General features: G+C 58.6%; 1 protein-coding gene across 3 annotated transcripts; it reads right to left on the reverse strand.

The window, feature by feature from the left end:
* Positions 1–571: 571 nt before the first annotated feature.
* ASPM (assembly factor for spindle microtubules) lies at positions 572–25,933 on the reverse strand. 3 transcript variants are annotated; one of them, XM_045816820.1, is made up of 25 exons: positions 25,482–25,933; positions 23,522–23,665; positions 21,878–23,363; positions 20,793–20,897; positions 20,095–20,241; positions 18,645–18,890; positions 18,338–18,405; positions 17,209–17,350; positions 16,498–16,628; positions 15,919–16,094; positions 15,279–15,424; positions 15,113–15,198; positions 14,478–14,705; positions 13,264–13,474; positions 13,028–13,170; positions 12,818–12,946; positions 11,739–11,933; positions 6,065–10,369; positions 5,799–5,948; positions 4,868–5,056; positions 4,205–4,397; positions 3,910–4,064; positions 2,347–2,523; positions 1,715–1,875; positions 572–802 (listed from the first exon to the last, which is right to left on the reverse strand). In XM_045816820.1, exons 1-25 carry the CDS (start codon positions 25,743–25,745, stop codon positions 697–699), a joined length of 9,483 nt encoding a protein of 3,160 aa, XP_045672776.1. In that variant the 5' UTR covers positions 25,746–25,933; the 3' UTR covers positions 572–696. The 3 variants fall into 3 exon arrangements, with proteins under 3 accessions (XP_045672776.1, XP_045672765.1, XP_045672755.1); XM_045816809.1 differs by having other exon boundaries at positions 13,028–13,173; XM_045816799.1 differs by having other exon boundaries at positions 13,028–13,474.
* Between the last annotated feature and the right edge of the window lie 1,656 nt (positions 25,934–27,589).

The following is a 27,589-nucleotide window of genomic DNA, read 5'->3' on the forward strand; positions in this document are numbered from 1 at the left end:
TCTCACACAGCCGCCGGAACCGGGCCGCCCGGAAGCGCCCGGGCTCAGGGCTGGTAACTGCGACCCGAAAGTATGGAACGCCGGTTGGTTTCCACGCGGAGGCATCTCAGGGCCGGGGCACGCGACCAGAGGACAGGTTCCCGTTCTACACGGTGCCCTGGCCTTCCCCGGTCACAGGGGAACCCCGGCGGGTTCGAAGGGAGGGGCTGCAGCGCTTGGCCTCCCAGGGGGTGGGGTGGGGGGCGGTGGCTGGTCGGCTGCCTGTCCGGATGGCCCAGGCAGTCACAGAAACAGATGGGGATGCGGCCGGTCAGCCTTTCTGGGAGTATTTTATCCTCCTAGCGCTGTGAGTTGGCACAACCTTAAATTTCCGACCCTTGTGCCAGGAAAACACCTCCATTCATCCACAAGACAGAGCTATAAAGGGTCCCGTTGCCTTTAGGGGCAGGACAGTGTTCAAACTAACATAATGTTCTTCTAAGACAACGGACACCGACATTTCAATCATTTTAGGAACATTAGTTTCTTGCGTGCACAAAGCTGTTAATGAAACACAAACATGGAAACGGAGTTTATGTGGTACATTTATTTTTTAATTTTAAAACAAAGCAGATTTTAGAAGTTCTACCCCGAATCCAGAACCCAGCTCCACGAGTCCTTGCGCCGGGCGCGGGAAGGCCTGCGCCTGCCCCCTCGCTAGCAGGGGACGCCCAGCGTGTCCATCACCATCTGAATGGCCTGCAGGGGGGCTGTGATTTCTGCCATGCCGTTGTCCCGGCCCAAAACCCAGTCCGGCTGGAGCCTGCGAAAACGGTAAAGGTCTTGCGTCACTCAGGCTCTTCTCTCGGAAGAGTCTCCTTCGCCCTTGGGCCTGCACTAAGACCTGGCTGCCCCTGAGCCCACGCTTCCCTGGCACCAGGCCCAGCAACTCATCCCCTTCGCTAACGCCGCTGACTCCCACCCCTCCCAGCTACCAGGTCAACCGGAACGTCCTGTCCGCACTTCGGGGCGAGCCTGGCACCGCCGGCCCGGTGCAGGCCGATCACCCGTGCTCTGGCCCCTGGCGACCGCTGCACCGTGACGAGGACAAGGGACAGGAAGCCGCCCGCACAGCCCCGGGTGAGGAGGACAGGGCCCGGAGCGGCTCCCCGGCACTGGGCGACCGGGGACATCTGCCTTCTTCGGTGTCACAGGAAACCCAGGACCCTCTGTTCTGTCAGCCACACCCACCTGCGCCTGCCCCGCCGCAGCAGGGACCCGCCCTGCCGGCCCCCTCCGGCTCCCCCTCCACCTAAGCGACCTCCCAGCAGCATCCGCCCCCCGAGGGAGACGCCACTGTCCTCGGAACGTCCTCCTCCCGATTAGCCGGTCCCCGCAGCTCCTGGCTGGCTCTGCCCCGTCTGACCTCGGGGGGGATGGGGGTCACCTTGAGACTCAGCTGGGGACTCCCGTTTCTCTGAATTCTCCTCCCCAGGGCGCTTCCTGAACCTACTGACCCCCGTGCACACCCGCAGGCTGACCCGACTGTCCACAGCGCCAGCCCTCGCTGCGCTCTTTACGCAGCTTCTCCCCCTCAGGTGCAGCAGCTTCTCCTCCTGGTCCTCCGCCGTCCCATCCTCAGACGCCACACGCAGTTCGTGGCCGCCTGTCGGCTGAGGTCCGCCGAACGCGCCGACGGACAGCGACGCGAACCCACGGCACACCTGCCGCTCACCTGGGAACTGCCCTGCTTCTCACAGGTGCTCCGGGAGTGCTTCTCGAAGCATTCTTATTGTGTCCACAAGGTGTTCTTTCTCTGTTCACCCCGTGTTTACGGGCCGTGAGTCTGTAGATGCTGTGCACACAGTCCACAACTCTGGGCCTGTCCCAGACATCCTGAAAGAGAAAGACACGCTGACCGACACTAGTGCGGAGCAAACGCGACACTCCGTCTGTGCTACCACGGTCAACCCTAATAAATCAACGCTGTGCAGTAAACTTGAGAGCTTTTAACAGTCGAAGCCCAAGCTCGCCAAGTCCAGAAGTCAGGCTGGCTTGCAGTATAAGCTCATTTGTACGACAATTGTAAGGAAGGCACGTGTTCAAACACTGCACACTTAACACCGAATAGAAAGGCAAGTGTGAGAGTCAACGCCCAGCACACTCAGGCACCGGGCCAGTGGACTCCCGTCTTCAGAGCTGCCGGGGACGCGGCCCTGGGCCGGGCACAGCTGCCGCCTGGACCACCGCCTCCCTGCGCGGGCCCCTCTGCTCCCAGCCCCCACCCCCGACGCGCCCTCCGGAACGCACCCGCACCGGCAGCCGCAGGGCCGTGAGAGGTAAACCCGCGCGCGCAGTGGGACTCACGGAGGCGCGGCCCGTGGCCTGCAGTAAGACCACTAACAGACAGCAAGTTCTGCTGAAGATGCTTCTGCTCTTGTCCGCGACCTTGTCGCCAGGCTTCTCCCGGTACACCTGCAGAAGCTCCAGCAGCGTGTCCACACAAGCCTCCGCCCTGTAGACGGCTGGCATCGTCTTCTCGTACTTGAAGGGGACACGACGAGACGGGAAGTTACGACAGTCACAGGCATTCTTAGGGACAACCCGACCAAAAAAAATACATCTTCCTAGAGCCGAGCTTTCGGATCCTCGGCAGCAAGAGCAGACGACTCGGGAGAAGGACTTCTGGGTGTCCCCGCCAACTCTGAACCCACCTCATGGGATTCACGGCACCTCCCGGGATTCACGGGCGCACCTGCGCTGTCACTTTTCCCTTCCCTACCCACGTGAAGCTTCCACAGACAATGCATCAAGTCCCGACCTCCGACAGCGAAGCCCCGGAGTCAGCAGAGACAAGCCTGCAGTGAGCGCCTCTCGGGATGCAGACGCCCTGTCTCCGCCGGGTCGCCGCAGGCGCGACCGAGACTCAGGCTCGTCTGTGGGCCGCCCTGCGGCCGCCGCTGCCGGGGCGGGGGAGGGGCTGCGCAGGGAGCGCGCCGCCCAGCGGTGAGTCTGGGGTGCTCGTTCCGTGCCTCAGTGCTTAATGGCTCCATTGCCCTTTCTGCAACGGGCGCGGAAAGAAGCGAAGCTGATGACAGGGAGGCCGAAGTAACAGCCAGGCCAGATGGACAGTTCACACGCGTGTGGCACGTCCACACGCCACACCCTGACGCACCACATCCTCCCAACAGCCCTGAGGCAGGGACGTCGCCACACCCACCCCACACCCAACGGCAGGCGGGGCGCAGAGAGGCTCAGAGAAAGCTGCGGAGCTGGGGTTCGAACCCGGGCAGTTGGCATCGGAGTTTGGGACCCTAACCTGCCCTCCTCCCTGCGAGAGTACAGGGCGAAGGGCTCGGAGTGTGGCTGAGGGGCTGGGCGCGGACGGCAAGCCCGCCACCTGCTCACCCTCGGCTGCCTGCGCCCGAGTTCGGTGCCTGGGGCGACGACGTCACAGCCGTATCTCGTCACACGCTGCCGCACGTGCACACAGGAGGGTCCCCAGTTCGGTGCAGTGCGTGGAGAAAAGCCCCAGTCCAGCAGCACACGGACAGGGGTCCGAGTCCAGCTCCAGAGCTCGACACACTGGCGCCCCCCCGCTAAGGGACTTATGTCAGAATTGTTCCTTCTCATTCAAATGGGAATAACGCTATGAAGTGCCTTAGAGGTAGTTCTCAATAAATAAGTCCTCAATCGGAGCTACTAATCGCTGTTAGTAGCACTACAAAGACAGAAAAAACAAACCATCAAATATCAGTGTTTCTTCAGCATCATGCTAGCAGGTTCAACACCTCTCCCTGCCCCCGAGACTCCTGGGAGTAAAGGAATGTTAACTTGGGACCCGAGTTCTAGGGACGAGCAGAGAGAAACCCCGTCCGCCGAGCGAGACTTCTGGGCCCGCGGAGGTGCCACGGCAGGGCAGAAACCCACCTTGGCCACGTTGAGCAGGACCTGCACGGCGTAGCTGACGACGTCCATGCAGGGGACGCTGCGGTTGCAGCTCCGGATCAGGGCCAGCACCTTCGCGACGCCCCCGCTCCCGGCCACGCTCTCGCAGCAGAGCGGGGACAGCCTGGTGACGGCCTCTGCAAGGCAAGGCGCAGCGGTGAGCGCGCAGCCACAGCGCGAGCCCTCGCGAGCACGGTGGCGCCGAGCACGCGCCGCGCAGTCTGCGAAACGCGCATCTGCCGCCTCCCCCGGGCACGGCGGGGACGCGGCAACTGACCCAGGTGCTTCAGAGCCTCGAGGACCGCCGACAGGTGCCTGTAGGTCAGCAGGCCGTGGAGCGCGAGGGCGGCTCTCCGGGACAGCCGGTTCTCTTCCCGGGCCTCCGCGTTCACCGCCTGGAGGCTTCTGCGCACGGCTCTAATCTTGGCACAGTCGTTCTTCTTCCGCCAAGAGTAGCCCCTCCACAGCGCCTGCGAGGCCAGACACCGCGATTGAGAGCCTGCAGCCCACAACGCTGGGAGCTCCTGTCCTCGTGTGTGTCCCCGAAGGCAATGTGCTCGCCAAACGTGTGCGATGTGAGCAGGCCCTGCGCACCTAACACCCCATCCCAGCTGCTAAGGACGAGCCAAATCAACTTCCTAAGAGGAAATGCATTCATATTCCTGCACATAAAGTGAAGTTCATTCCTTGACCAAATATTTAACCTCTATTCAAACTGCTAATGTGCTTTTCATCTCTCAAACATAAATTTCCTCCAGGAACTCTGAAAAAATTAAAAAGGGCTGCAGCAATGAACTTGTGGTAGCTGAGTACTGATGACTGATTCTCTCGGCCAATCTCAGGTTTTCAAAATGCGTGTGACTGCTCTCAAAATGTCAGGTTTCCTGTAAGTGAACTGCTGACCGCGGTCTTGGACTCGACTGACAACAGTCCCGGTCACCTGCATCTGAACGACCCCGTTCCTGACCCTCTCCAGCTCTCTGCGGCGGAGGAAGCGGCGCACGGCCCTCTGGATCAGCGACGCCGCCCGGTGCCGCCTCTGGCGGTCTTCCGCTTCGCGGTTTACGTTTGCGACGCTGTGACATTTCCGCATCTGCCTCCTCAGCTGTAATCTGGTTCGAAACCATCTCTGTTTGAAACGTATGAAGACTTGACTTTAGTTTTTAAGAAGTTAATAAATGCGTGTATACACACGTACCTAATGAAACAGAACCGTTCATTTCTAATCACACACCGGAACCGCCAGTCAGCCCTTTTCGGGGGCGTCACTCCCCGCCCCCGCGCTGACCCTCCGGGCTGTGCCGGACCGTGGGTGCGTCCGACTCCACCCTGCGTAGCCCTTCCTCCCACGAGTTCTGTGAGTCACTTCACGCTGCACGTATCTTTCTGCGATACACGTCTTCGCTGGGTGTTTTATGTGTGAATATGTTAACACGTACAAACAGGACTCATATGCAGGAACATATAGAGAACCCTAATAAAGCAGAAGTGACGATACCCAACATAAAATGGGCAAAGTACACATTAAAAAACACATTAAGAAAAACACACAACACACAGATAAGAATGGAAACCCAAAACAAGAACCGCGCCCCCCCCACCAGGTGCTGGCGAGGGTGCACAGCGGCGCCCCCTGGCTGCGCCGGCAGGTGCGGGAACGAGCGCCTCCCCCAGGGAGTGAGCCACAGCCCCGCTCCCGGGTCGCAGCCCACCCACCTCTCCCCAGCCCACCCGACCACCCACAGCCTGGCGGCAGCAGGCCGGGTGCTGTGCGGCCTCGCAGGGTGTGCCTGGGAATTACTTACCGAACACCGGAAACTCATAGCCCAGTCAGTCACATGCCGCAGTTTCCCTGCAAGGGAGCAGCTCACCTGAATGCGGATGGCCGCACGAAGACGACGTCTGGCTTTCTCCACGGCCAGGTGACGTCGGTAGGCTCTCTGGATCCTGAGCGCGCTCAGGTGGTGGTGCGCAGCCGCGGCGAAGCGAAGCAGCCGAACGCTGGCTCTCTCGCCTGGGATCTAGAGGAGGGAAAACAGCAGTCAGCTAATATTACTTCTGCACAAGCTCAATGTAAAAGGACATAAGTTAGCAATTAACTCTTAAATATTAAGGTGGTCTACATTTCAGTAAGTACCTGCATGTTTAAGGCGCTCGCTTTAACTTTCTGAGACCTCCGTGTCTGCAGACGCCCTCTCGTTCTGGCTTGAACAGTGACAGCGCTGCTCCCGGCCCGTACACACGCCCGTCCCTGACGTCCTGCGGACGGACAGGCTCGCAGGCACGTCGGACAGACCGCCGCCGCCCTCCGCCACCGCGAGAGCTGTCTTCTGGCCCGCCGCGCCCGGAAGGACAGCTGCAGGGTGACCGCAGCCCGTCTCTGCCGGACGAACCTTCTCCGACACGCAGCCGCTCGCAGGAAGGGCTGAATTCGCCGGGCAGCCCACAGCTCCCAGTCCCGGGTCCCCGTGGCCATTGTGTGAAGAGCAGTGGGAACGGCCACCGCAGCCCTGCCTCGAGAGCGACCCGCCGCGGGCCGAGAACCAGCAACCAGAGCCTCAGAGCACACGGGAGGCCCCCCCGCCGAGCTCCGGGCAGCTTCCTGTCCCGTCTCAGCCAGGCCGCAGCGGGAGGCAGGCCGGTCAGCGGTGGCTGCCAGGTCTTCCTCGGCGGTGTCTTCCAGTTCAAGCCGAGCCAGGATGCTCCTAAGTGCAGCCCGAGCAGCTGGAGCAGACGTCTGGACCGCTGAAGAACCCCTCCTCCCTGCTGTCCCTCGGGCACGCGGCCTGCAGGGACTCTGCACCGCAGCCGCCGCGCCTCCCTGTGCTGAGCGGGCAGCGTGGGCCCCGTGCGTGCTGCAGGCGGGCTGAACGGGTGGGGCTGCCGGGGGCCTGCCCGAGGTGCCCCCCTGCTCCCGAGCGTCTCCGTGAGAAGCCGGGAGGCGGAGGGCTGCCAGAGTACGTGCCGCAGCGATCGCTCTGTGTTTCCTGTGGACGCAAGCCACGGCCGCTCTCAAGCGCAGGTGACGCTTCCTCCCTCGGAAGTCTCTGAAGTGCTTCTCAACAGCGGTGGCAGCCAGCTGTTGCTCCTGACCCTGCTTCCCCACGGCCAAGTCCGGGGAACCCACCTGAACACGGGCTCCGGCTTCCGCCGGCGCACTCGGCGCAAGAGCCTTCCCTCTAGTTGCCCCGTGTTTCTCTTGCATCGCCTGTGTGGCCCACTGACCCTCATGGCAGAAAACAGGCTGCCCGTGCGTCCCGCATGTGCCCTGTTCGAGGACGGCAGCTCTGTGCGCTTCCTGCAGCAGCCGTCTCGCTCTCAGCCCCCTGTAGGCGGCCTGAACGGCCACCGCAGACCGCCTCTGGCGGACGAACCTCTCTCTCTGCAGCTTCGCGGCTCTGCACGCCCGGTAACGCCGCTGCACCAGGACCGCGGCGTGTCTCAGGGCCTGGTAGCTCGCCTGCGCTCGGTGCATCCTGAACGTGGCCTGGATGACCGTGGCGGCCCTGCTCATCTCTCGCAGCCTCTTCCTCACCGCCCACCCTCTCACCGCCGACTGGATCGTGATCACGGCCTGCTGTAACCGCAGAAACGCCAAGTGATGCCTCGCGAGAACTCTGGCGCGGTACCTCCTCTGGACGCAAAGAGCAGCTCTCCGGAGAGAGAGGAACCTCCTTCTCGCCCTCAGAGCCCTGAATCTCCGCTGAAAGAGAGCTGCGGCCGCGTGCATGGCTTTGACACGCCTCCTGGCCCTCGCGCCCCGGAACACAGCCTGGAGGAGGACCGCGGCGCGCCTCAGCCGCCTGTACCTTCGCAACTGTTCCTTCCCCGCCTTCAGAGCCCGGAACCGGCGCTGCACAGCTTCCGTGGCCGCCTTCACCTTCCTGAAGCGCGCCTGCTCCCGGTGCCTCCGGTAGTGCGACTGCACGACCACCGCGGCAGCCTGCATCTTTCTGAGGCGCCACCGAACCCGCGCTCCCCGGAAACTCGCCTGGAGAATGCCCACGGCTTGCAGAACCGCCAAGTACTGTGCACGCTGGGCTCTGCCTCGGCGGTAGGCCCTGTATCGGACTTGGATGACGACAGCCGCTGCTCTCATTTTGCAGTACCTCGTGGTCAACAGGTGCGTCTGGAACGTGGCTTTGATGAAGGTGGCTGCCGCGTGCATCCGTCGAACATGTCTCCTGACTCTCCTGCCCCTGTAAACGGCTTGGATTCTGGTCGCCGCCTTCCTTAAACGAAGGTACGCCTCGCGCTGGCGGTGTGCGACTCGGGCACTGCGGTACCACCTCTGAATGGCGACAGCTGCGGCCCGGCGCCTCCTGGCTCTGTAGGCTCTGTACCCGGCCTGGATGGTGCTCGCGGCCCCACTGCGCTCCTCTGCTCTCCTCCTCCTCTCCCGCAGCCGGCGGTAGGCCGACTGCAGCACCAGGACGGCGGCCCGGGTCTTCAGATACGACAGCCGCTGCCTCCTGGCCCAGCAGCAGGCCCGGTACCACGTCTGAATCAGGCGGGCGGCCTTTCTCGTGGCCACCCACCTGCGGCGCTGCGCGTGCATGCGGTAGCAGGACTGGATGAGCACGGCACACTGGTGCTGCCTCCGGACCTGCCTCCGCGCTGCACGGCCCCTCCACGCCGCCTGCAGGGCCAGCGCCGCCTGTCGCAGACGCAGATAGTCCCGGCGCGGCGCCCGGCCAGCGGCCTGCGCCCTGCGACGCCTCTGGAGGGCCAGCGCAGCGGCCTTCAGCTGTTGAAAACGCCGTTGGGCCCGGGCCCGTCGAAAGGCAGCCTGAACGGCCACGGCCGCCCGGCGTTCCCTGCGGACCTGCTCGCGAACGCGCCAGCCCCGGTAAGCGGCCTGGAGGGTGAGCGCCGCGGCCCGCCTCTCCAGAAACTGAGTCCGGAGAGCCCGGGCAGCGCGGCTGGCCCTGTACCACCTCTGGATCCGGACGGCGGACTGCAGCACGCGCCGGTAGTTCGCCCGCTCCCTGTGGCCCCGGAGGGCACTCTGGATGGTCAGCGCGGCCAGGGCCCGCCGGCGCAGGAGTCGGCGCACGCGGTGGCCTCTGAACGCAGCCTGCAGGCAGGTGGCGGCGCTCTGCGCACGCAGCGCCTCCCGCTGCCGGAGCCGGAGCCGGGCCCGGTGCGCACGGAAGCACCTCTGGACGACAAGCGCCGCCCGGCGCATCCTCAGGAAGCTCCGCCGCGCCGTCCTCATCCTGAAGTGGGCCTGCAGGGAAGTGGCCGCCGCCCTCTGCAGCCGCGCCTGCCGCCGCACCAGGTGCCCGCGAGCCCAGGCCTGCAGCCTGACACAGGCCTGCAGCACCCGCCTGAGCTCCTCTCGCCGGCGCGCGGCCGCTTGCAGGAACCGGTACCTCCGCTGGACAAACACCGCGGCCGCCCTCAGCTGCAGGAACCGTGCACGGGCCTGTCGCATCCTGACAATGGACTGGAACTTCACCGTGGCGTGCCTCAGGCTCAGGAAGCGTCTTCTGCAGACGTGACCTCGATAACACGACTGAATCCTTACGACACAGGTGAGGGCGTGACGGACCGTCTTCCTGGCTCGCCACGCCCTGCACGCAGCCTGCAGGACAATCGTGGCGGAACGTGTCCTCTGGTAGGACGCCTGGGCTGTCCGGGCGGCGATGTGCGCTCGGAAACGCGTCTGAATGACGAGGGCGGCTTGCCGCACCTTCCTGTACCTCTGCGACTGCTGATGCTTTCTCACGTGCGCCTGCAGCGTGACGGCCGTTCTCCTGAGGGCCAGGAACCGCAGCCTCTCCTGTCTCGTCCTCCAGTGCGACTGGAGCACTCGGGCAGCCCCGTCCCGTCTGCGCAGGCGCCGGGCACGCGCCGCCCGGAATGCAGCCTGGATGCGGACGGCCGCGGCCAGTTTCCGCAGGTACTGGGTGCGCGCCACCTTTGCCTGCAGGTGCGCGCGCCAGCGGGTCTGGATGGTCCGGACGGCCTCCCTCTGCCTTTGATACACCCTCTGGGCTTGAAAGCGCCGAAACGCGGCCTGAATGGTGAGCACGCAAGATCGGGTGCGAGAGTATCTCCGCCGCTCCCTGTGCATCCTGAACCACGACTGGATGAGGGTAGCGGACTTCTCCTCCTCCGCGCGCTTCCCGGCGCGCCACCGCCTGAAGGCCCGCTGCAGTCTGACCGCAGCTTCCGTCCGCAGGCGCGTCCTGCGGTGCCGCCATCTCCTGAACGCGGCTTGGATCACGAGGCAAGAGGCCCGGAGCGTCCGATACCTCTGCCGGTCCCGTCTTCCGCGGACGCACGCACGCCACCGGCGCTGGATGGTGACGGCCGCCCACACGCACCGTTTGTAGGAAGCCACAGCCATTTTCGTTCTTATCCGGGACTGCAGGATGATTGAGTAATGTTTCAGTTTCAGAAACTTCTTCCTAGTGGAATACCTTCTCCAATGTTTCTGCAAGAAATAAGGAACACCAAGTAAAAGACACACCTTTGTATGCTTAACACATTTGAATGCACAATTTTTAAACATTCTGCTTAAAAATACATTAAATTAAAAAGCAATATATTTTTTAAAAAGTTTGCCTCTTTTGTTTGTAGTCTAGTTTCTGCAATGCTATAGCTATCACCAATTCAGAAATCCTGGTCTCAATCCTAATGTTTCTGTTGCGTTTGTCTTCCAGAGACTCAAGGAATACAAGCCAGTCTACATCAGAACAACGTCACACGCGAGAAGAGTCACAAGGAAGCTGCCGCAATGTTCTCTGCCCACTGACTGATGCGAAGCAGTCTCCAGGAGGAGCGTCTCTCCGAGTCCTACAGCCGGCCTGCGACGGCTGCAGACCGTCTGGGGGCGGCAGCCCGTGCTGTCACAACGCGGCCCGACCACGTGAGCACAGGGACTCCAGCACCCAGGCAGCCAGGCCGCTCTCAGCCGTCATTTTCGTGAGAGCTAAAACTGCTTCCTTCTCCCACAATCAGAAAGCGAGGCTACGTGGTTAAACAGCAGAATTCCGAAGAGACGCGGGAAGAGAGAAACGTCTGTGTCTTGAACACGGCGCAGCCTCCTGGGAAGACAGTCCGGCGTGTCCTCGCCAACAGCAGCACCGTCCACCACGGGACCCATGGCATTCACACGGGGCCAACGTGAACTGCACACACCTCTCTGGTGTGACCAAAACAGGATCTACGGTAACGCCAGAAGCTAACACACAGATGTGAGGAATGCCCACCATGTAAAGTAAGCACGGTAAATACTTTTCTACTGGGAAACTAGCGTAGGCCTGCCACGGCCGCAGTGTAAGTGCTGTTGCCATTCCGTGCCCTCCACGCGGGCTGGAGGGGAAACTCGCGTGTGCCCTGGGAGAACAGCTCCCGGGTCCGCAGGGCAGGCAGGAGGCGGCGCCTGGCGGCTCAGGGCGCGCCGCGCAGAAGGACGGGCCCACGGGCCACGGAGGAGAGGCCGGAAAGCTCCCCAGACAGGCGGCGAGCGCGGCCCTGGCCAGGCAGGCCGTTCGCCCCTTCGGAGAACAGCAGGCGTGTCGCTCTGTCGGAGCCTCGTGCCAAGCACCGCGGAGTCGCACGGGTAGGAGGGAGGCACTGAGTATCTGCTTGTTCCTCTTTCATTTTTATGCGAGTTTGCGTCAAACTGATGACACATGCTGGAAGCAAGAGCTCCGGTGCTCCCTAAGCATTTGCTAGAGCTGAGTACCAGATAAAATGCAGAAACCTAAACTACAACAATTTAAACTTTATCACATTTTGCCTTCTTCCTCCCAATGCCCTGAAAACTTCCTAACTGCAGAAATCCCAGCAGACTCTACCTGGATAGCCAGCGCCGATTCATTCCGAATCTTCTCCAGCTCTGCCTTTTTGAGCATCAGCAGCTCTCTCTGCCGTAAGACCCTCCGCCAGTGCTTCTGGATGACCCGGGCCGCGCCGGCCGCCTTCTGCAGCCATCGCTTGGCCAGAAAATGGGCTGCAGCTGACTGGATGATTCTCGCGGCTCTGTCTCTCTCCTAAGAGAGAGAAGAAAAAGGTTAAACCCTCACTCGAGACCCGGAATTACTGTTTGTAAGAAACTCACCCATGAAAGATTAATCGAACTGACCCTGGAAATAAAACACCCCCCCGGAACTCACTGCGTGTGGGACAGCCTTTCCCGTCCCCACCCAGGATGGCCCGCCAGGCCAGGGTGGGCTGGGCGCGGGGACCAGCCCGGAGCCCGACTGTCACTCAGCCGTGCTCAGCGGCCCAGGTCCCCGCCGTTCGGGACACAGTCAGCCTCTACGGGGGGCTGCGGCTTCACGCTCCGAATCACAGAGGGGCACGTGCGACCACGTCACACTGGGATTGCGTGACGGGAGCGCGGTCCTCGGGAGGAAGGGGAGAAGCCGTGGTCTTCGTGAAAGGGGGCCTCCACTACTCGGGCCACAGACACAAAGCAAGCAAAGAAATCGCACCAGCGAAAAAGCTAAGAAACCTCTGCAGTTAATATCCGGTCAACCGGGGGGAATAAAAAACAATCTATGGGAAAAAAAGCAGATTCCATCCTTAAAAAAAAAACCCAAAGCATTCTGACCGGCGTTTCCTAGAATTCCCGGTCCAGGAGGAAGGAGCAGCGCCGGGCCAGGCGCCCCAGCGCACTGCCCCAGACTTACACGGGGCAAGCCCCCCCACCCACCCGCGGCGGGCGGAGGCGGGCCAGCGGCCGGCGGGGCGGGGCGGCAGGACACCGCGAGTGAAGGCAGCGTCAGGGGTGAGGCAGGCTCGGCCGCCCCCAGCTCAAAGCCCACAAGGTCGTGGGAACCCCCAGCGTGGGCACAGCGCAAACCCCGCCGAGCCCCCGCCGAGGGGCAGGCCGAGGCCTCCAGTCCGCACCGCCGTCCCCGTCCCGACGCACCTGGTGGCGGCGCCGGTCTGACCTCAGCTTGTGCTCCCTCCACGCCGTCTGGATGAGCCGCGCAGCCCTGGTTTCCCTGCGGAGATCCAGGAGCCTCGCGCAGAGAAACGACAGGAAGGTGATGACCACCTGAGGACACGAAGCGCGGAGTCAGAGGAGCGACAGGCGGGGGAGCCGGCCGCCGCCCCCGGAGGAACGCCCTCTGCGAACCTTCTCGTCCGGGATGGTGTTGGACATGTCCTCGTGGCGCAGCATGGCGGGCACGCCCCCCAGGTCCCGGACGGCAGCCCCGACCAGCCGGAAGTTCTTCTTCTCGTTCTCCAGGAGCTCCCGGTGCACTTCTGCCGCGCCTTCTGCTGTGCAAGGGAGGGAGACCAGAGGGCTCTGGGCAGGACTCGGGCCTGGCGCAGCCGAAGCCTGAGACCCGACCCACAGAGGGGACCCACCGCGAGGGTCAGGCGCTTCGAGGAGCGCGTCCAGGCAGCTCTCCTCGGACTCAGAGGACGAGTTCAGGACCACCGAGCCCGTCTGCGCGCACTCCACCGTCTGAGTGGTCCGCTGGCAGATGGCGTCGAAAGGCAGGTAGCCAGGGTGGTAGTGGTGGACCAGGTAGCACAGCACACGGCCGTCTGAGAAGGACACGGTGAAATTCTCCACCTGGTGGGGACGGCCGGGAGGGGTCAGCTGCGTTGGGGGGGGGAGCAGAGACACGAACGGCTCTGCAGTCGCACTTCCTCCGAATGGTGGAGAGCCGCCCGCCGCCCGCGCCCGCCGCCCAGTGCAGTGAGTGGCGCAGTCGCAGCGCTGCTCCCAGCTGCGGGCGGTCAACGCCCCCAAACACAGACGGATGCGGACCACGCTGCTCTGCTGGGTCAGACCGGTCCGTCCCAGATTCACATCCCTCCAGAGCCCCAGGGTGTGACACGGGCAGACTGAGGCTCACTGCAGATGTAGTCAATCGGGGGGGCTCACACTGGAGCAGGGTGGACTTTGACCCCAGGGTGGACTTTGGCCTCCTCACAAGCAAAGGGGGGAGACACAGAGACAGGCCCGTGGAGAGAGGGGCCTCTCGAGGACAGAGGCCGAGGTGGGGACACCGTCTGCGCGCCAAGGATGGCCAGCAGCCCCGGGGGTCCAGAGAAAGGCTGGGACAGAGTCTCCCCAGGGCCCTCAGCGGCCTCTGGCTCTTAAGTCAAACCCAGAAGGCCACCCATGTACTTCCCAAGCTCCCCACCGGTGCTGGTGGGAGGTATAACCGCTCACCGCACGCAGTCACACGCACTCCGTGTCGGCTTCCGCGTTCTGTTTCCTCACCAGACGCCCGACTGGCGTGTGTCAGCTCGCAGGCGCATTTCACGCCTCAGCTCAGACTCTGCCCCCCTCGTCCCCCTGCCCCTGGTCAGGCTCTCTCCGCCCCCTTTCTGCGGGCGGGTTTCCCTGCCTTCACCGTCACCTTCACCCCGAGATCCGACCCCCGGTTCTGTGCACGGCTGTGCTGCTGGATCCCCAGCGAGGGCATGTGTCTCTCTTAGGGACACCCGAAATGACCACACACCGTCGCTTGGGAAACACGAAGCGGGATCCACGCGCCGACACTAAGGACGTCCGCCGAGGGTCACGGGACACCCGGGGCAGACACGCGGGCGGCGGCGGCGCTTACGTTCTTGCGGTAGAAGGCGCACACGGCGTCCGCCCACTCCAGCAGCAGCCCGACGCTCTCGCTCCCGCTCTGCGGCGCGGAGGGCCCGCCCGGCCTCGGGTCCGCCCGCGCGCCGCGGCCGGCGTCCTGGCGGCTCGAGAGCGTGGACGCCGTCTTCTTCAGGCGCCACGTGTGCCTTAGAAAGTCGATTTCTTCCCTTAGCTGATGTAGATTAAGAGAAATGTCCACCTGCAACACAAAATGAATACACATTTCTGTCCTGCGAGCAGATCCCAAGCCCTCTGATACGCTGCTTTCACGCCGCAGAAGCCACGGCCGTGTATTGTTTTGAGGCAGACGAGCCCACAGGGAAGTGACGGGAGGGGCAGCGGTTGGGCCCCGGACCCCAGGCCACTCGGGGCCGGGTCCCCGTCTCGTCTCCGTTTCCCGCCCGTGATGCGACCTGTCCCTTCAGTCTCCTCACCCGTGCGGTGCGGTAACGCCCACCTTGGAGGGGCGGGGGCGGTGAAGTGTGAACCGAAACAAGTGTAAAGCAATTATCACAGTTCCTGGGACAAAGTAACGCCTGGTAAGCAAAGTTATTACTGTTGGTCCTTACTCAGCAAATTGACAAAAATGCACTGAACATACAATACCTGGAAAGCCAACGCAATTTTCCAAAGCAGCGCGAGGGTTTTTTCTCGGTGCCTGTCCACGATATCCTTGGCCAGGATCGCACTCCCTGCAAGGAGAAGACCGGCGGTCAGCGCGGTGCGGGCGGGTGGGCGCCTCCGCGGGGGATGAGGCCTGGCCCGTGCGCACCATGCTCGTCCTGCAGCTGCACGCCTCGGGCCCGCAGGGCCTGCAGGGCCAGCTCCACGTTGTGCAGCTTCTGCAGGCGGCTGATTGCAGGGACCCGGAGTCTCTTGGAGAGGTCCCAGTTCTGCGTGAGCAGCTCCACCGCTCGCCTGACAGACAGGGAAGGGGTTTCCAGACGACCTCGTTAGGTATAACGTACACGGAGATAAGATCCATGTAAATACGGTTCTCGCCCACGTAAACCCCCCAGCTCAGAGCCCCGGGTCAGAAAGACTCTGAGTCCCGGCCAGCCCTGCCGCCCTGCCACTCTGCCGCCAGCAGGCACAGCCGGCGCTCACAGTGGGCCCAGGGCTGAGGTCCAGGAGCCGTGGGGAGAAAGCACAATGGGACACACACACACACACCCGGGAACACACCCTCGGCCCGTGCAGGCAGGGACAGCCCTGTGCACAGGACACAGGGGTCGGGGCCCCGAAACCGACACCACTTTCCCAGCAGTGCTGCAGAATGTGCTCCAGGTTCCCAACCCTAAACGCATTCCGGCACGTGAAAGAGCAAGAGAGACTGTGTAACTACAGACCAAAAGTTCCCCAGAAAAGTCCAGTCCGCTCCCGAGGGAAACGATCCTGTGTCTGGTACTCACACAAGGCGCACCCCGCACTGCAGGTCCACGGCGAGGTTAGTGACGGCAAAGTCAAACTCGTCGAACGGCGTCTGGACGTGGCTGACGGGGAGCCCCAGCCAGCCGAGGTGGCGGGAAAGGTCGCCCTCGCCGCTCAGGAAGTCTCGGGAAAACGCCAGCAGGAGGTCTTTGCTCGCCTGCGGAGAAACACGGCACGGGCGTCACGGTCCGATAGCCTCCTGTGGCTTACAGAACAGGGTCCTTTAAATCATTCTGTGCTTGCAAGCCTTATCAAAGTCTGCTCCGATGAACTCCACACTTAAAACCCAGCGCTCATTTGCTAACCCAGGAAATTAGGACAGAAATGCCCCCCAGAAACTGACTCCCCGGAAGCGGTCTGCTCGTCCCCAGCGTGCAGCAAGGGCCCCGGGCCGGGGGAGCGCTGCAGCCCGGGGCGGGCTCGCGGGGCGCGCCTCCCGTCCCCTCCGAGCACTGGGCCTAGAGAAACGAGCTTCCCCACAGAGGAAACACGTGCAGTGACAGCCAGCGGAAGTCCGGAGTGTGAACTGCTCAGCACAAGGTACGAAGTGGACCCCGCACCTTGAACTCGGCGTCTTTGCAGAACAGACAGGGGTCATGATCGATGAGTCTGGAGACTTTAGCGTAATCCAGGAAACAAACCAGCAGCAGCAGCTTTTTCAGTGTGAACTGAGACAAAGCCTCTTCGTGGCCTTGAAGAAAGCACAAGAAAGCAGAGCCAGTCCACGTGTGATGGCCCGGCCCACCTAAGACGGACAGCAACGCGCTAGCGGAGGAAGGGACAGCGGCCGGCACGGCACACCACGCGCCCCTCGCGGTGCTCCCCGAGACTGGACCCCTGCGGCACAGCGGCGCCGCGAGGCGGGTTCCGGTGGGGCGCCCAGTCCAGCGGGAGGGGAGGCACGCGGGCCTCGGGGGCCTCGGCTCACCTCCCTGACCCAGTCCTCCGTGAGCACCTGCGACGGGCAGGCGCCTTCCCCGGGGCTGCAGGCAGCATCGACACAAAGCAAACACCATCCCCACAGGGCGACGGCCCACGGCCACAGCCCACACAGGGCCACGGCGGGGAGAGACGACGGACAGGCAAAGATAACTGGGGGGGTGGAGGAATCATGGGGACTGCAGCAGGGAGGACGGGCGGGGCGGAGTGGGGAGAGGACCCTCCCTACGCTGGTGTCTCTGGCGGGCAGAGACGCACACAGAGACGCACACAGAGACGGGAAGACTGGGAAGGAGCCGTTTCCCCGCCCGGGGTGGGGCAGGACTGCTCACCGTCCCGGTACAGGTGAGGGACAGAGGGGTGTCTGTACTCGGCGGCTATGTCCGGGTTCCACAGCAGGCGGCCCAGAACGAACACGGCCATCCCCGTGACGTCGCTGTTGTCTTCCAGAGCTATGAGTTCCCCGAACACCGTCTGGAAGGGGGTCGGGGCCGGAGTCAGGACCGGCTGCTCTCGGAGAGGCGAAGGGCCGCCACGGGAAGGCAGGCGGCGGTCTTCCGAGGCCTGGCCACGTGGCGCCTCGCACACGGCAGGGGAGGGCCCGGGTGTCTGCCTGGTGCCCTCCTCAAACCAGGCGCGCGCGTCTGGTGCACCTGTGAGTGTGTCCAGTATGCACACCTCACAGTGGAGACGTCAAAAGCTTGGGGCTAGGATGAACTCTTTAAAATCTGCTGACTGGTAATATTTGTATTTTAATCCCTTTTCCTTTAAGTTAAAGAACTCCCCAATGTACACATGTTGTCAAATTAAATTGTAACTATCCCACTAAGTGTATCCTGAAGATGAAATAGAAACCAAAATATGGTCAACTTTCTAACAGATAAGTTTAAAACCATCTGTAAATCACCGAAGGCCATAATCTGAGAAGTACAGACCTGTTTACAATGAATGAATCAAATAAGAAATTAGTTTAACACCATCATGTGTTTATTATGACTTTTAAAGCAATTAACCTTTCCAGCTGCCCCCCTTTCTCCCTCTGCCGCCGAGAGCTCCGGCACATGGGGAGGTCCCTCGGGGCCGAGGTTCCATGGCGGTGTGACACGCGATGGCTCTCAGGCGTCTCACTGAGAAGTGAGAGACCGAGCTGAATTTCAGTTCAGTTACCGTGAGACTAAACAAATCCTAGCAAGCACACTGTCAACTTATGTGACATCGATGGGCTTACTTAGCATGTGCCCTCTCTAGCCCTCAATTCCCTGATAAAGGAAAGCCCGATTATTAGATTCCTTTCGGTCCCAAAGACTGGTCTGTTCCAAAACCTGCAATAAACTGAAGAGTAGGGTCTCCCGCACGACGAAGGTGGATGCCTAAACAAATACGAAAGCACACCAGCAAAACACAGCGGGCACTTTCAATGAAGGCTTGTTTTTGTCAGCTTGAGCTGACAGGGGCACGTACCTCGAGGCCGATCCGCAGCCACAAAGGGTTGTACGACAGCAGCCAGCTCAGAACCTTCTGCCGTTCTCCTGCAACGCGGGGGGAAGCAGGAAAAATCAGCCACAGGAAACAAAGTTCCGTGCAGAGAAACCAGGGGGGACGAAGGATAATCACTCATATGAAATAAGTTCATCTAAGTGAACTATACTTCCACTCAAACGGATGACATTCAAGTATGTGACACGGTACGCGGCACAGCCTTCAACTCCAAAACACAAAATCTCCGCGTGTGTAAAGAAAGAGCCACAGCTGTGCACAGTCTCCTCACCCACATCCTTCCAGAGGTGCCTGTCTCTGCGAACGGCCAGCCGCCTGGCTTCGATTTCCACCTCCAGCTTCCTGATGGCCCGCACCATCGGTTCCGACGTAAACAGGCGGCACGCGGCGCGGCGTAACCTGTTCAGCCGGCACCGGGCCGTGTAAGCCCTGAGCGACATCTCGTCCTTTGTGGGGGCCCGGGGCACGCTCAGTTTATGCTGGCTCTCCGCCCCCAGGAGCAGAGCCGCGGCGTTTACTGGGCGAAAACAAAAGAAACACGCTCTGGTTAAGCAGTGGGCACACACACCCTCAAGTCCAGCGATGAATGCCCTTGGAGACGCCGGGGCAGAACCTACTCCAGGCCCCTGCCTCGCTGGCTCTCTGCTGCTCCGTCTGGGAATACGGCGTCGCCACCGGCTCGGCCCCTGAGGCCACTCTATCGCCACAGCCTGTGGCTTCTCCCTGGGGAAGGGGCCCCTGCCCGGCCACTCCTCCCAGCCGCGGCCACCAGCGCCCCGCCCACACATCGTCACCTGGAGCCCAGACCAGTGAAAGAGCCCCCTGAGGGGCTCCTCTGCCTGCACCCCCTTCAAAAATCAAACAGGGAAGCTCCGGGGGAACGCGACTTGCTCAATCAATTAAGTTTTGCAGTGCGGCTGGAATTTCTGTCGCGCACACTCGCTCTCAAGAAGGGGAGCAAAACGACAGGCTGCGCTCAGGCTCACGCTGCAGCTAGAGGACAGGGAGGGAGTGGCCTCGGAGCCCAGGGGCCGCCCGATGGGTCTGCCTGCAGGGCCTTTCCCTCTTCCCGAGTTGCTGGGCCAACCCCTGCCACCTCCACGGGACAGCAGCGAAGCTCAGCTTCGCTCCCTTCCAGGAGAAACCCTGCGGACGTCGGTGGACAGCGTGTCTCCGTGGTTCCCACAGGAGGCCCCCAGGACGAACACCGAGGTGCGCGGAACCCGCCCTACAGCAGCAGGGTTTGGAGCACGCATGGTTCTCGCGCCCGCCTGCCAGGGTCGGGACTAAGGAGCCCGGTGGAAGCAGAAAAACAGAAGAAGAGGGCGGAGACAACGCGCCCGGGCGAAGAGGCCACGCCACAAAAATTTCTCCTCCGGGACGGGACGCCCGGCCAGCATGCATGACTCTGAGCCGACTTCCTTAGCAGCCCCGTGTCACTGCAACTCGGACCGGATCAGCATTGAGATCATTCACCTGGGAACCGCTCTGGCTGATGTGAGCGAGTGCAAAGTGAGAAGAAGACGCAAAGTGTGGGATGTTCAGTCCAGAGTCCCCTGAACATTCTCACCAACACAATTCTTAGCATACATGTCAACAGACTGGCGAACCGTGCCATCAACTGGAATAAAATGTGTGCAATTAAAAAGGAAAACTTCACGTTAAGCCCTCTCTGCCCGAACGAGGGCATTCTTCAACGGAGACAGGACCGTGGGGTCTACCTTCGGAGACGCTGGTCTTCACAGTGAGGTCGTCGGGAGTCAGCACGAAGTTCAGCCACCACGTGAACCCCTGCTGCTGCTTCTCCTTCCAGCGCTCGTCGTAAAACATGTTCCTCGCAGCGAACGGCATCGGGTGCCGAGGAATGCCTGAGGACGCAGCCAGGTCACCGCGTGAGCAAGTCCCCTCGAAACTGCTACATAGCATACAGCAAGAGACCACTTTTCCCAGCAGGGGCTCTCAACAACACCCCCTTCCCCAGGACTCGCCAGAAAGAGAGGGAGGCATTTGGGGCATGAAACGGAACCAAAGTAAAAAGAGATCGGGCAAACGAGAGAAAGGACTCGTGGACGTGGGAACAGTGGGTGACCGCAGGGGTGGGGGGTGGAAGAACGGATAAAGGGGGTAAGTGGTCATGGGAAAAAATACCATCAAAAGCCAAAGTGATTTTTTTCAAACAAAACAAAACAAAAAGAAAAAGGGGAAAGTAAGGCAGCACCTCCCGGTTATTTAAAAACCCCAAGTCCCAGTGAGTTTCCTGCAAGTCTGAGAATGCACCCCGACTGCTGCGTGAACGCAGACGCCACAGTTCTTCCAGCCTTTTGTTCAAGAAAAATTCCAGCTCATTTCCGCCGGAAACACAGTCACTGCTTCACTGTGTGTTGGGTTTTCAAAGACGGTCACGACAACGGACACTTGCCTGTTTTCAAGGGTTTTATCAAGGTCAGAGTAGTCTGTGCCACCGGAACAACGCGTTTTGTCCTCCTGTTTGTTTTAGAATTAGGGGTTTTGTGTGCCAAAGAATCTAAAATAAATTAAAAAGCAGAATAACAGCATTACAAAATGAAGTAAGTTCCCTGAACAAACTGCTTTAAAGTTCCAGTTGGGGCTCCCACAATCACATCCTCTCGGCACCAACACCGGGCAGGACAGTGTGACTCGGCGGGTCCATCACACCCACGGCGGGAGCTCCGGGCGCCCAGCATCCCGGGAAACGGGAAGAGCGGGGAGTGAAGGGGCAAGGCCGGAGGCGCAGGGCTGAAGGGCGCTCTGCAGCGGCGGAGGTAGCCGTGGTGAGAACCTCGGTGGAACAGAAGCAGGAGACAGAGCAGAGCGTCATTTGAACAGTACGACCGACAGTCTCCGTCAGAAAGGAGGCAAAGGCGGTGTCAGAGGCTCCTGGAGGAAGAAGGCAAGGTGCAGAGAGTCTGCAGCAAAGCGATCCGGTCAATAAACCAGGAAAATACAGCCAACAGGGGCTCAGGGCTTCCTTGAGGTTAGAGGTCGTGACTCTGGAGACCAACCACAGAGTTCAGGCACAGAGCAAGCGGAGCTGGAGTGCGGCTGGAGTGTTCAGACCCGCACAGTGAGCGAGAGGCAGAGGCCTCTCCTGCGTTGCCTCGGACGGTATTAAGGGGGCCAGGCACTTAGCTGGGCCTTCCCACCTGGACCTTGACTAAGGAGACGAACCTGAGACGAGGGAAGGACTTCCCTGGGTCCAAAACTCTGAGTGTCTCAAACACTCAGTAGTGAAGGTAAGTGTTTGAATGCCATAATTTTAAAAAATCAAAAGTCATGACAAACAAAACATCAAAACTTAAATACGAACAAGATCACAACTGTTCCAGAACCCAGCCCCACGCCCCACGCGGCCCCCCACTAAGCAAGTGGGGGACTGAGGAGTGCACCCTAATTCAAGAGCCCCGGCAGCAAACCTGTGAACCAGGAAACAGGAAACACGCCCTTTACAAGGTCACTGTCACTCAAGCTCTGCAGACAACTCACCAGTTCTCTTCCTCGGGTGGAGCTTCTCTCTGCCGCTGCTCTGTTTGCAGACAGGTGTGATCACCCTTCTTGTCTTTTTAGCAGCTGATGTTGTAGGCTCCCAGGGAGAAAAAGGGATCCTTTGGGTCGCCAGTGCCTCGGCGTCATCTGCAGCCCTGACCGGCACGCACGCCTCCTCCTGGTTTCCCTCGCTCCTTCTTTTGCGAGCAGCCGACGCTGCCTTTGAGGAAGGATCTATCCCTTTTTTGCAACTCGCAGAGCCACTTACTACTGAATCTATAACTGGGAGATAAGAATGAAAAGCATCTTCCTCCTTTACATTATCAGTTACTTTTTCACCTCCACCTTCTACACTGCGGAGACACCTCCTCGCCTTCGGCTGGCGGGTCTGGGTTTTGTTTTCTCTGGTACCAGTGGGCTTCAGCTTAGTAACAGTCGCAGAAAGGATTGGGCGTCTCTTGAGCTGCGTGTTGTGGCTATGACCAGAAATACCCTGAACTGCAGAAAGTTGAGGCTGATTGCGTTTTGTCAAACTGTCACAATTTGGGTTCATTTCTGAAGATTTAGGTTCTTCAAAAATAGTTTCTGGAGAGTTTGAACCCTGGCATTCAGGAATATACAGTAAAACTTCATTTTTTTTCTGAACTTGAGGAGACGCTGAGGCCTGAGAATTTCCGTTTAGTAATGGTGATAATTGACACATTGGTTGAGAGAGAGATCTATGTGTTATATCTTCTTTCACAAACCGACTTGGGGACAGAACTAGAGTCACTGGTTCCGACCCCACCCCCTGACTTAGCCCATAATTGTCCTTTAGGAAAGAATCTGGACTCAGAATTGTCCGGTACACTTCCTGCCCAGTTTTGGATTCCAAATGCACGGGCCTTGCGTTGTCTTTCAGAAATGTGCCCGGCGAGACACATGGCACTAAGTGTAGTTCATGACCAGCTGCGTGGCTATTCTTTAGAAAAGAATCTGGACTTAGAAAACTCCCATGGCTCTGTGTGACGTTCAAAGTGGGAGGACAGTTCGGGGTGAGACTAAGTGGACTGCCCTCTTCAACTTGGCCGTTGCTGTTTACGGAGCTAAAGGAAGTTTCAGTTAGGACTTTCTCATTAAAATCTTTGGAAATGTTGGCCTCTTCTAATTTCCACAGCCCCCCATTCTCAGGGGCATGAAGAGACGTGTAGGTGGTGGACCGACGGACACACAGGGGCAAGCAGGGCTCCCCACGGTGCCCTTTAAAAGTGGGGCTGATCGGTGAGATGGGTATTTTACTCTCTTCGAGGACCAAAGAACTGTTTTCTGCTGGAGAACAGCCTTCTGTCCTGCCCAGGTTTTCACAAGCCTGCAGTGGGCTCCTAACTCTGTCCACTTTTTGGGAAACACTAAACGTTTGATTAACATTTTGAATATTTGAAATCCTCCTCTTACGATTTGAAGGGGCCGAAACTTTTTTCTTATTGATGGTATCCCAAAGACTCCTCTGTAAAAATAAGCAAAAACACAAATTAAGTTGGTGGCCATTGAAGATAGCCTTTAGGAAGAAGCTTTATGTATGTGGCTCACTTCAAGAGTGTTAGCAAAGTAATTCTTACATATTCTTTTCTTGGAGTACATCACAGAATAGTGAAAACTGGTTACCTTTTTCTTTTTTGGCTCTTCTGCATTCCCTAATAATACCACTTCATGCTTCACAATGCCATTGACATGAAATGTCAGAATCTCTCTTACTCGGCCTTCTTTTACTGGTGTCCAGGTCACAGAAATAACATTTTTTTCTTTTGGCTGTAATCAAAAGAAAATTTTAAAATTACTTCTAACAGTAGATGGTGCATAGTAACCGAAACATATTATATACAACTTAGACTATGGCATAGGACTAATGATTGTTAGTTGTCAACACTCTACACCATAATAACATTTAAGTCCAATAACTTCCCTCACATATCTCACTTGATCATAAGGAAAAAAGCTACTAGTAATAACAAGGTTCACAACAAGATGAAATTGTAATAAAATCTTCATTGTAAGTAAAGCAATAGAACAGTCTCCAAATCATTTTTAGTTATCAGTGGTTGCTTAAATTTTAATCACATATTTCTAGTTTTTGAGAATATGTATAGTGCTTCCAGTTCAAATAGAAAAGAATTTTCATTATGAAGACTTTCATCAAAAAAACATGAAAAGAATCAGCTTAAATTCCTTCTGCCCACAAACTTCTGTGACCACATCATCATGAGCACCAGTGTTCGTTGAGCACTTGTGTTCCAGGGTCAGTCTCAGGAGTCCCCGAGAACACTCCCCACCCCGTCCTCACATGCCTACATGCCCAGGACGCAGCACTGCAACGGTCACATTTGCCAGACCATAGAGGCAGGGTAACCACGGGCCAGAAAGCTTTATGTATTTAAGTCAAACTGTGAGTAGGCAAAACCCAGGCAGTCCTTCTCCAGAGTTCAGACTTTGACAGCTACACCCACAGCCCGAAACCCTCACAGGGCAGAACAAACTCTGTGTCTGTGCATTTTCTAAGGGGTGGTGGGGGGAGGACGACAAAGTTTGATTTAAAGGGGAAACTATCAACCATCAAGAACAGCTGGTTTTAGGAAATAAGGACAGTGAATGCTTTCTCTACAAAACAGTGAATTCTAAACAAACAAACCAAAAACCTTTTTTCATTCCACATCACAAAAGGAATCATTGTGCCCTGGAGAGAAATGGGGAGGAGGGGGACACTGTTGAAGCTCAGGCCGGTGACCTGGGCTTAGAGCGGAGCTCAGAGCCCCTGGTAGCCAGGCCTCATACTGGTGACATTCGGCTGTATTTTCATACTTTCTCGGGTTCTTGCAAACGGAAAGGCCAGCGGCCAAGAGGAGCAGTGACCTGCTCTGGTTCTGGTGACAAGGACCAAAACACTGGCCAACGCGGTGCGGAGGAGCCACCGGGGAATTCTTGCAAACACCACCGATAAAATTACATCGGACCCGTTCACCGTGAAAACTACACGAAAGCAACACCGCACATGCTTGTGGACAAGAACCCGAAAGCGGTGCTTCTGTGTCTCCGGTAGGGACACTCCGCCCAAACAAAGCTATCTCACCCGGACAAGCAGCGCCCCGGAGTCTCGGTGGGCCCAGCTTCCCCGACTGCCACGGCCACTGAAATGCATTTATATGCATTTAGGATGACTGATAGGAGGCAATAAAAAGATGATCCAACGAGGGTACGCCCCAGAGCGTCATTAAAAACACACAGAGAAAGGGGGTGGCGCATGAAAGGCGCGGTCTATTCCTTTAGAACTGCAAAGTCCCACGACGCCTAAGTCGACGAAAACGCTTTTGGAACTGGCTTCTGAGATGCTCCGAAGGATGCTCTGCGCACGCGCGCTAGCCAGCGGCCCCTGCCCACCGCTCCCTCCCGGAGCCCAGAGACTGGGGACCGGGACGTCCCCAGAGTGGACGAAAGGACCTGGCTTCATCCTCTGAGGTCCCTACCCCGCGTCCGTAGTTTTCCCTCCGGCCCGTACCTCCCCGGTTCCCACCCCCGGCAGGGTGGAGGGGTGACAGGGAGACGCGACCGCGCGCGGCGCGCGCACACCCACCTGCAGCTCCAAGGCGCGCGGCCGGACCCCGAAGCCCTGGGCGGCGGCGGGACAGCGCGGCAGCGTCACGGCGGCCGCCTCGGCGTTGGGGTTGAGCAGAGCCAGCGGCAGCGTCTTCGAGGCGCCCAGGCGCACGTCCCCGAAGCACAGAAACGGCTTGGGGCAGAAGTGGCTGAGGGTCAGGACCGGCGGGGACCCCCGCAGTCCCGCCGGCGACTTCCGCTCCGGGGGACTCGCGTCCCGGCAGCCTCGCCGCGTCGTCATGGCAGTCCGACGGCCGCAGCCGGCTCCGCAGCGAAGTCACCTCTCCTTCTCCCAGTCGTCCGCACCCCAGAAAAAACGAAACGACCCCACAAACTCGCCACAACAGGGGTGTCTCAGGTATGGGCCCTACCGCAACTTAAACTTCCCTCCTCCACCAATGGACACTCGCAGCACCGCCCCACGCCTGCACAGAGCCGATCAGTGAGCAGCCACGCCCCTGAACCTGTTTGAGGGCCAATCGGTGAGCAGCAGCGCCGGGCCAATGAGACGGCAGCGCTTCATTTAAATGATTGCTCGGTGGCCTCTGGCTGTCTGCGGAGCCGGAGCCGAAAACCTAGGCGGGGTCTTTGCGACACTCGTGGCTTAGAATTGAACCCCGCCTTTTGGATTTGAAAAGAGGTGTCGAGGGGAAAAGAGTTACACCATTTCCATAATGAAGGTGCCAGGGGCAGCCTTAGGTAAAACCGTTAAGGAGGCAAATAATGATTTCAGCCATGCTCCCTTCCAATGTACCCCACCAAGAATTATATTCCTTAGCTCTCCTTTCGCGGTTCCTGGGCCCAATGGGCAGGGGAAAAAAACAATTAAATGTATAGTTTGTGTGAACGTGATTATTTCCGTGAGTGACCACAGCAGAGGGCAGTAAGTTTGCATGTTCTTTTTTTCATGTATTGGGGTGACATTGGTTAATAATATACAGGTTTCAAGGGCACGATTCTATGATTCATCATCAGTACATTGCATTGTGTTTGCTGGCTCTTACCTAGAGATCCTGGGAGCAGAAACTAGATGCAACCTGAGATTCACAATAATTCACAGCTGATGGTGTTGACAGGCAGTCCCTGGACAAATAACTCCTTGATCTTATTTTAATTGTAGGTACCCACTAGTACTGACTGCAGCCCTTGCCATGTGTATCTCAAGCCTGAGAGGCGGCACCCATCGCCTGTATTTTAGAGATGAGCCTTGGGGCGGTGAAGAGGCAGAGCCAGGATCCCTACCCAGGTGGTTTGGCTCTCCTCTCGCCCTCCGCGTAGACCACCCGCCCCTGAACACAGCAGGAAACTTTAAAACTACACGCGATGTGGGCATGACTACACAGCATCCGTAGGGGGAATAAAACCCGAGAGGAAAAACAATGAGGAAGATGGGAAAGTAAATTACATTCACTAACACCCACTGTGGCCTTAAGTCAAATCCTGTTAGGAGAACAATGTTTTAAAAAAATCATTACAGAGGGTTTCTTTTTAATCCGTTGACATTGACGTACAATGAGAATGCTACTACGTGGTTTCTTGAAGAAAAAATGTTAATATGAATTGTAACTTTCAAAAACAATTTACATTATTTCATACCGTGATCATTGACCAATTTAACATTGCAAATACAAGCCCTCATAAGCTTCCATCACAGACATATTTGTCTCAGTTCAACAGAGTGTAGTGTGTTTTGTTTACGAGTCACTATTAGTATTTAAATTTATATTAGCCACTTAAAACCATTAAATCATTTAATGGTTAATACATTCAATATGCAAAATACTTCAGAATAATATCGAGCTTATGAGAAACAATCTGTACATAAATGTGCCCCAGAAGCTCTGGCATTCCACTGGTTCGGTCCCTGTGCCCGCCATGCAGAGTTCTGCACCCCACGCTGTGAAAGTGTGTTCAACAAAACCTAGATGTGCTTTACGAGGACCAGAAGACTTTATATTTATTTTTAAATATCAAAATAACAGAAAGAACTAGTTCAATATACAATACACTCCCTAGTCTTCACAGAGAATGAATTTTTCTATAAAGACATTGGTACTTAAGAAACACAAGACAGCCGAAGTATCT

The sequence above is a fragment of the Phyllostomus hastatus genome, unplaced genomic scaffold (genome assembly GCF_019186645.2).
Source record: "Phyllostomus hastatus isolate PE091 unplaced genomic scaffold, TTU_PhHast_1.1 phas_contig_148, whole genome shotgun sequence".
In the NCBI taxonomy this organism is placed as follows: Eukaryota; Metazoa; Chordata; class Mammalia; order Chiroptera; family Phyllostomidae; genus Phyllostomus; species Phyllostomus hastatus.